General features: G+C 38.8%; 1 protein-coding gene across 2 annotated transcripts in view; it reads left to right on the forward strand.

Moving 5' to 3' along the window:
* The window catches only part of CFTR (CF transmembrane conductance regulator), a 181,352-nt gene extending 172,291 nt beyond the window's left edge, over positions 1 to 9,061 (forward strand). For both annotated transcript variants that reach the window (XM_019418034.2, XM_019418035.2), the window contains 3 exons: positions 5,009 to 5,181; positions 5,787 to 5,892; positions 7,355 to 9,061. In XM_019418034.2, the coding sequence (XP_019273579.1) occupies positions 5,009 to 5,181; positions 5,787 to 5,892; positions 7,355 to 7,555 (480 nt within the window). In that variant the 3' untranslated portion in view covers positions 7,556 to 9,061. The remainder of the gene's footprint in view (positions 1 to 5,008; positions 5,182 to 5,786; positions 5,893 to 7,354) is intronic.
* Positions 9,062 to 9,376: the final 315 nt, after the last annotated feature.

Raw genomic sequence — 9,376 nt, forward strand, 5'->3', positions numbered from 1 at the left:
GTTTCAATCTGTTTTTTTTTCTCACAGCACTGTTTTTTTTTTAATTTTTTTTCAATATATGAAATTTATTGTCAAATTGGTTTCCATACAACACCCAGTGCTCATCCCAAAAGGTGCCCTCCTCAATACCCATCACTCCCCCTCCCCTCCCTCCCACCCCCCCATCAACCCTCAGTTTGTTCTCAGTTTTTAAGAGTCTTATGCTTTGGCTCTCTCCCACTCTAACCTCTTTTTTTTTCCCCTTCCCCTCCCCCATGGGTTTCTGTTAAGTTTCTCAGGATCCACATAAGAGTGAAAACATATGGTATCTGTCTTTCTCTGTATGGCTTATTTCACTTAGCATCACACTCTCCAGTTCCATCCACGTTGCTACAAAGGGCCATATTTCGTTCTTTCTCATTGCCACGTAGTACTCCATTGTGTATATAAACCACACTTTCTTTATCCATTCATCAGTTGATCTGACAGCACTTTGAACAGTAATTTCTCACTTACTATTTTTCTCCATATCTAGACTGTGAGTTTCTTCTTCAAGGGAGGGCCTAGTGTTATTCATCTTTGAATCCCCAGGTCTGCCGTAGTACCCAGAATTTAATAAACCCTCATTAAAAGTCTATTAAAGAATGCGTAACTGAGCAGTCATTTATATTCAAATAATCAGTAGGCTAATTTAAGCCATTCTTACCATCACATTAAGTTGGTTACACATAGAGTTATAATAATAACCTTGTGCTTTTAAAAAACAATTATTAGTATTTCTTGCTTCCCATTTGCTCTCAAAAACCTATGACAATATCTGGCAGGAAATAAGTAATTGACATGTTCACTTACTTCAAAACCTAAAGTTTTACTAAGTCATGTTGATCTTTCTCTAGTGAATATGACTAAAGATTTTTTTTTTAACTATACTTGATTGTAAGTAAAACAGTGAGATAGGAATATTGCAAAATATACTCTAGCTTGGTCTGTCTCACTGTCTTTTATTTTTTGTAACTTTGTTCTCCAAATATTGACAGTGATGGATATTTAGGTACTTAGTTATTTACTTAAATAGTTTCCGTTGAGAGAAAATGCATGCAAAATATAATATAGTAAGGTGGCTTGGGAAATTAGTGTATGATTGGTATGGATCTAGAGGGAGAATATTGTACATGCCACTACATTTTTACCAAAAGCTCAACCTCGTTATTAGAGGTATGATATAAATTAGTAGTATTGCAGTACTTCCTGCTAACTTACTTCCCAAGGCAACTTGCGAAGGCAAAATCTTACAAATTTTGATTTGTGGCATATCAAGCTAATCTTGTCATACCAGGGTAGTGTTTCAGTGACCAGGTCCATGTCCTTGGAATTTCCCAAGTTCTGACACCACTAATAGCATGGATTAGGTACTTACCATGTGCCATGTTCTGTAGTAACCTTTTTCCACAAATTATCTCATTTAATCCTCAGTACAGTTCTTTGAAGTCTATCCTGTTAATTTCCTCATTTTTTTCAAGTGAGGTCGATGAGACTTACAGTAACACACCTGATACCATCAGTAAATGGGTGGTGAAGTGCAGATTCAAAGCCACTTTTGTTTGACTTCAGAGCTCCAATCTTTAATCAGTACTTTTATTTTTTTAGTTGAAGCATAATTGACATAGAACACTATTAGTTTCAAGCGTACAATGTAATGATTTGATAATTCTACGCAATGTGAAACGATCACCTCACTAAGTCTTGGTAACATCCGTCTAATCTGTGCTTTTCTTGGTGGTTAATTTGACTTAAAATTAAAAAAAAATCCTTATCAGTGTTAAGAAACTTCTAATTTTAGAGGCTCCCAGGTGGCTCAGTCATTTAAGCATCCAACTCTTGATTTTGGCTCAGGTCATGATCTTACAGTTTGTGAGATCTAACCCCATGCCATCAGGCTCTATACAGAGCATGGTGTATGCTTAAGATTCTCACCTCTGCTTCCCTCTGCCCCTCCCCCACCTGCGCACATGCACTCTCTCTCAAAATAAATAAATAAATAAATAAATAAATAAATAAATAAATAAATAAATAAATAAAGAGGTTTTGGGGTCAGTTGAAACTAGGTTTAGATCTTATTTCAACCTGTTACAAAAAAGGAAATGTAATTTTCTACTTTTATTTTGAAGGGATTTTATAGTTGTCAAGATGAGGGAAAAAAAAAGCACGCAGACAGGGGAAGTGGCTAGTCTGCTATTGTACTCTATACCGGCAGGACAAAATCAGCTCTCATTCATTTATCACTTGTCATTTTTAAGTTTGGATTCACTTTTGCATTCATCAAAGCTATGTTGAGTTTTTTTGTTTTGTTTTGTTTTGTTTTTGTTTTTGTTTTTGTTTTCTGGCCAGCATTCTAGGAGCTCAGTACATATTTGTTGAACAAATGAATAAATGTGTCAAGACTGACAGTGTGTCACTACACTGTCCCCATTACACTGGGGACACATAGAGCTAAAGAGCATAGAGGCAGTGTAACAGGGGAAACTTCCACAAATACTGTCATGGCTACATGCCTGACTATGTAAAGGATGATCAGGGATAGTCAGAAGGGTATGTCAGGGTGTAAAGGGAACTACAAGCTGTTTGGGGCCACTGGAAGCAGGGTGGAGGGGATTCGACTCTGGATGCCTTTTATGTCATGTGAGAGAGCTCAGCTTTATTCTGTCAGGAAGAGATTTCAAACAGAAATGAGAGGGTCAAATTTGTACTTTAGAAGGATCCCTGGGGTGTTTGTGTGGTCAGTTGACAAATCGAACCACTTGGGATTTATAGTGTAAAGCTTAAGAGATAATGGGGGCCACCACAATGGGGTTGGCAAGGAGAAGGATTTAAGAAATATTGGAAATATGTCCAGGGCTAGAGATAAAGATTTGAAAAATCATTAGTTTATCTGTGGTGGTTGATACCCTAAGAATAAATGGGTTCTCAGAAGGAGAGTTTAGAGAGTTAGGGGTAAGGAAGACTAATATTCAGAGGACAGGAAGAGGGAGAGCTGCCCACACAGGCTCCTAAGTGGTCATAGGTATGTGGTTTCTCATAAACCAAGGGATACATGTTCAAAGAAGAAAAAAGTTCTATGTTGTGAGGTAGTGGGGACAACAGATACACAGTAGTTATTTTTTTTTTTTGAGGTTTCTACAAAGGGGTAGATATGGGATTCTAGCTGAAGGAGAATCTGGAGGCAAGTAATGTGAGAGACATAGCAGGTTCCCAGGCTGAAGCCAAGTAAAAGCAAAAAGGCGAAGACAGAAAGAAAGGACACAGGTCCACCCAGTGTCTTTATTCACATTCTCAGATCCTTGGAGCTGAAAGTAATTTTACATTTTTTTTTTTTTTTAATTTTTTTTTTCCAACGTTTTTTATTTATTTTTGGGACAGAGAGAGACAGAGCATGAACGGGGGAGGGGCAGAGAGAGAGGGAGACACAGAATCGGAAACAGGCTCCAGGCTCCGAGCCATCAGCCCAGAGCCTGACGCGGGGCTCGAACTCACTGGACCGCGAGATCGTGACCTGGCTGAAGTCGGGCACTTAACCGACTGCGCCACCCAGGCGCCCCAAAGTAATTTTACATTTGAGTCTTCCAGGATATACCAGAGAAGTCCCCCTTGTCAAATAACTAACTAACTAACTAACTAACTAACTAACTAACTAACTAACTAACTAACTAACTAACTGACATACATTCCCTACCATTATAGAAACTCTTTTCAAAATTAATAAATTCTTACAAAGTGAGATTGCTTTAATGAGAACCCAGTCAAGGAAAGAAGTGTCACCTGCAATACATCTCATGGGCGTACAGTTAATATTTGCTGATCAAACGTGGTGATATGGGCCATCTGTGAATTCATTGCTGAATTCAGGGATCTTTCCTAAAGCCATTATCCCATTCTGCCTGTATTATAATTAGTATTGCATCTTACTTCCCAATACTAAATCCCAGACTCCCCAAGAGTAGAGGGCAGTCATCATCCATGTATCTCTTGGCCCTCAAACACTCAGCAATATTTGGCAAAAAATAGGGGCACCTGGGTGGCTCAGTTGGTAGAGCGTCCAACTTTGGCTCAGGTCATGACCTCGCGGTCTGTGAGTTCGAGCCCCATGTCGGGCTCTGTGCTGACAGCTCTGAGCCTGGAGCTTGCTTTGGATTCTGTGTCTCCCTCTCTCTCTGTCCCTCTCTCTCTCAAAAATAAAATAAATGTTTAAAATAAAATAATATAAAATAAAATAAAAGTTAATGCACATTTATCTGAATAATAACCAAGATGTCAATAATTTTTATCTTGTTTTAAAAGAATTTGTTTCTATATCTTGTTCGCATTTTCACCTTATTATTTCCTATCTAGCTTGAAAAAATAAGCCACTGGCCCTAACACAACTCTCATATTCCACCTCAATATCTAAGCACCTTTAAATCTGTTAGTAATATACCGCTATTGTACGTCTTTTTACTTCATAGTTTCATCAATTTCTTAAAATCAGTTTTTATGAATTGAAGAAGCTCCCCAGTTGATTATTTTCTGCTAATTTTCATGCGCTATTATGACAAAGTAGAGAATGGAAAGTATAATAAAAGAATCTGTCATGATAGAGCAAATAACTGTGTTTAATACTATTATCTTTTCTAGCATGTATTCAATTGTGTTGTAATTATTTGTGTATGTATTTATAGATCCTGAGCCTTGCGGGGGCCATGTGCCATTTATGATTTCTTCAACCCCTATGAGGAGTACCTGGCACATAATAAGCACTCACTGAAAACTTCCCAAATTAAGTACAGAGCTGAAACAAGTCATAGGCTTATCCTTTAGAGCCGCAAAGATTATATGTAGACTTTGGTTCAATCAAACCCAAATAGCAGGGGTGATGGGTGGTTGATATAAAATTTAAACTTTCAGACTGCCTTGTGTCTTTTTAGACTGTCAACCTCTCGAGTGTCTTTAACCTTGTGGTATCTCAATTATCCAATGTTTTCTCTCTTTTCTGCAGGTTGGACTCAGATCTGTGATAGAGCAATTTCCTGGGAAGCTCGATTTTGTCCTGGTGGATGGGGGTTATGTCCTAAGCCATGGCCACAAGCAGTTGATGTGCTTGGCCAGATCTGTTCTCAGTAAGGCAAAAATCTTACTGCTTGATGAACCTAGTGCTCATTTGGATCCAATGTGAGTTTCAGAATTCCTGCCATTTAATCTTTGAGGCCTACTTCATACTGGTACCAGTTCCCATTAGGCTGTCATGTCTGCAAGTGGAGGATCCCTCACTACATATGAAATGACCGCCCAGTGGAAAAGTCACTATAAGATATGAGCACAAGCGCTTATATCCTGGTATAAGAGCCCTGTGTTCTCTTCTGAGTATAATTTTGGAATTTCATACAAACTCTCCCCCTTGTTAAAACATGATGAAATACTTAGTTACATAGGCATAATCTGATTCTTATGATTTTCCTTTATGTGCCATTTATATGATAAGACTTTTTAGGGCACAAAAGAACCACTAGTGATTCCACATGATGATAAAATGTACTTATTTGTGAAATTTTCTTCAAAATATCTGTCCTACTTATTTATGGAAACTTAGAATCTGCCCCATGGTTGGGAAGCTGATTGTGGCCAACTCTAAATCAGCATTATGTTAATAAAAGTATTCAAAGAAAGATAAGTAATTTAAAGAACTAAACTGATGGGACAGTGGGTATGTCATCAAGGATAAAGGCAGATTATGGACCTTCTGTGATGTTATATGTGGTGTTTTCTTTCTTTTCTAGAACATACCAAATCATTCGAAGAACCCTAAAACAAGCATTTGCAGATTGCACAGTAATCCTCTCTGAACACAGGATAGAAGCTATGTTGGAATGTCAACGATTTTTAGTGAGTGTTGACAACTTGCTTAAGATCTCATTTCTCCTTTATTTCTTGATAACAATATCTCATGTGGGAGTTCCTGCAAATCACAACACAACAACGTACAAGTTCTTTCAAATACGTGTCGCACAGCCATCCAGCTTTATTCTGAATAGTTGCATAATTTCTTACTTTGATTTGAGCTATGACATGAGGTTAGAATCCAGTAAATCTCAAATATCAGAATATTACTTGGTAACATTAATAAATTGAAACATCTGTACATTGAGTCCTTTATTTGGGGATCAAGTCATAATAAGGTCTAAGTCCTGATGCTTTTAATGACTAAATCTCCCTTGGATGGGGTCCAGGATAGGCCTGGATTGCCTTGCAATCTGATGTGTGGTTTTAATGCAGTAGTTGAAAGACTCATTTTATTCTTCTCATCATTATTTGGAGCTCAGGTAAGTGCCTCTCCCAAACACCTTCTTACTGTGCTTTCAAAACTGTCACAGATTCTTTCAGGTCATGTTTACAAATTCCCTTGGGTTTAGTCACAAGGAAATTCTGAGGATGATGTATCACATCACTTCCATTAAGGCTTTTGAGGCTCCTGGAGGTAAATTCTTTTCTTACTGAAGGATTGTTATTACCATTATTATTACTAAGCTTCAAGTGACAAATTATGGGGCCGACCCACAGCCTCTTGCCCTGCCATGGTCAGGTTCAGGAGATTGGGTATAGCCTTTCTATCCTCTGGCCTTGCGTTTGCTCAACTTGAACATGTGAGGGAGGCATGTTAAACTCACGCAAATCCTGACCAATTTGGAATTGTTAAGCTTCAAGTCCCCTGTTGAAGAGGCTCAATTCTTTGTCATGCTGTGGACTTAACATTCTTTTTGTGTGTGTGTGTGTTTTTTTTTAACGTTTATTTTTGAGAGAGAGAGAGAAAGAGTGCAAGAGAGAGAGGGGCAGAGAGAAAGGGGAAGACACAGAATCCGAAGCAGGCTCCAGGCTCCAAGCTGTCAGCACAGAGCCTGATGTGGGGCTCGAACTCACTAACCGTGAGATCATGACCTGAGCAGAAGTCAGACAGTTAACCCACTGAGCCACCCAGGCACCTCTACATTCATTTTTAAGGTCACATATGAGGATCTATCAAAGGTCTTTCTGGCTGAGCAAGCAACGTTAGTTCCTTTAAAGTTCTCTGAAGAAGCACATTGCTCAGTACTATAGTAATTAAAAAACAAAAGTCTTCCAGCTGCTCAGTAGAAAATTATAGCTAATTTTCCAAAGGGAGAAGCTCAATAAAGCAAGAGGACTCAGCAATGAAAGGAGATATCTCTGACTGTTCAGACTGCCAGCCTGTGGCAGTCTTTTTCGCTTTCCTTTTTCGCTTTTCTCTTCCTTTAAGCCTATACCAGTTTCTGCCTTTGCTCTGGTCCACCCTGCCTTCTGTCCGAGATCTCACTAACGGCCACTTCCGTAGGTCATAGAGGAGAACAAGGTGCGGCAGTACGATTCCATCCAGAAGCTGCTGAGTGAGAAGAGCCTCTTCCGCCAGGCCATCGGCCCCTCAGAACGGCTCAGGTTCTTCCCCACCAGGAACTCCAGCAGGCACAAGTCTCGTTCCAAAATTGCTGCTCTGAAGGAGGAGACGGAAGAAGAAGTGCATGAAACAAGGCTTTAGAGAGCAGTGCAAATATTTGCATGGGATGTTTGCTTATGAAATTGGAGGAGAAAACAGTTTCTGCCTCAGAAAACTACGATGTGTAATGTTTATCTTTAAAAGGAAAAATTTTGATAAGAGGAGTTAAGGATGCTCAGATGGGTCTGGATAAGTGGCTTCCTGGCAGTGGGCAAATTGTGTGAAAGGTACTCCAAATCCTTGAAGATTTACCACTTGTGTTTGCAAGCCAGATCTTCCTGAAAACTTTTTCCCTTTGGTAGTCATTGGCAAGGTGGCTATCAACATCAGCCAGCCTCATTGTTCAACTTACTGTTTAGTGAGACTTGCTAATTTGTATTATTGGAGAAGAACTGTAATCACACTATTTAGAGATATGATTAATTAATGGTAACTGGAAACTTTAGTGGCTTATGTAAGTTTATATCCCTTTTCCTGTACTCTCTCCAAGATATTTAAGAACACAACTATATTGTCTGTTAAATATTCAGACTGTTCTGTTTCCAAGCAAGTGTTAGAATACCCCAAGAGTCACACATCAGCTTGTCAAAATATACACCATGTTAACATCTAGGTATCAGGAGAGAGAACTTCCTGATTTGGGAAAGGGTTAATACCACTCACTGCTCTACCAAAAATCCAAATAACTCAGACAAAGTACATCCCTTACCTGGGAAAAGGGCTGTTATAGTCCGATGTAGCAGGATAATTCCCTTGATGCAGAAGTTGACATGACTTTTCCCAGCTTCCAGAAAGTAACAAGCTCATAAGACCTCTGAACAGAGGATGACTGGAAAAAATGCTTTAAGGCAAATTGGTGCAGGAAAACCCTTCTTACCCCAGAAGCTCTGGGAAGAGAGTGTGCAGGCAGATAGGCTGTGGGCGCTGTAGGTAGATACACATGAAATCCAAAGATCTAGGTGTATGTAGGGCTATGCTGTATAGTTTAAGGCCGCATGCATTTCCTACTGTACAGACTGAGTGGGGCACATAATGGGAGACACATGGAAGAGGCAAGAAATTCATTTTATATGCTTCTGTTTTATAATTCTGTGATACAAATAAAATTTTCTCTAGGAAATATTTATTTTAATATTTCAAACTCATAAATGCCTGTATTTTAAAATGATTATATGAATTATATTTGTATTAAAAGAATTTTATATTTGAAATGTTGACTTTTATGGCGCTAGTTATTTTTTGTGATATTATGTTAAGACTGAAGGGAAAAAAAAAAACCTTGGGGGATGTTGACCAGAGGCCATGAATTACCTTGATGGTGTAGAGAGAAGCATTAGGGCTCCCAAAGATTTGCACACCTCTATGATTCCCTGCCAACACACATGTTCCCTCTTAGAAGCTGTTCTGAAGAAAATGGTACCACAAAATCTGGCCGCTCCTGTCAAGGACACATGCCTTCCCAACTCCAAACTAACCGTTAAGATTGGATTCTATTTATTACTGTAAGAAAATACCATGTGCCAATAAAATCTGTATATTTGTGTGAAATTTAGCTGTTATCAGATGTGTTCACTAATTATGTCTCACTGATCTCTTCAGTCTTATATCATGGAACACAAAACATGACTCATTTCTTTAAATACAGCTTCTTGAGGATCCCACATGAGTTAAGATATTCTTAAGAAACTTTTTTAAAACTGCCATGACAGAAAACATGAATAGACACTTCTCTAAAGAGGACATCCAGATGGCCAACAGGCACAAATTGCTCCTCATCAGGGAAATACAAATCAAAACCACACTCAGATACCACCTCACGCCAGTCAGAGTGGCTAAATTGAACAAATCAGGAGACTATAGATG

This window comes from Panthera pardus, unplaced genomic scaffold (genome assembly GCF_024362965.1).
Source record: "Panthera pardus isolate Hobbes unplaced genomic scaffold, ASM2436296v1 HiC_scaffold_8, whole genome shotgun sequence".
Taxonomy (NCBI): Eukaryota; Metazoa; Chordata; class Mammalia; order Carnivora; family Felidae; genus Panthera; species Panthera pardus.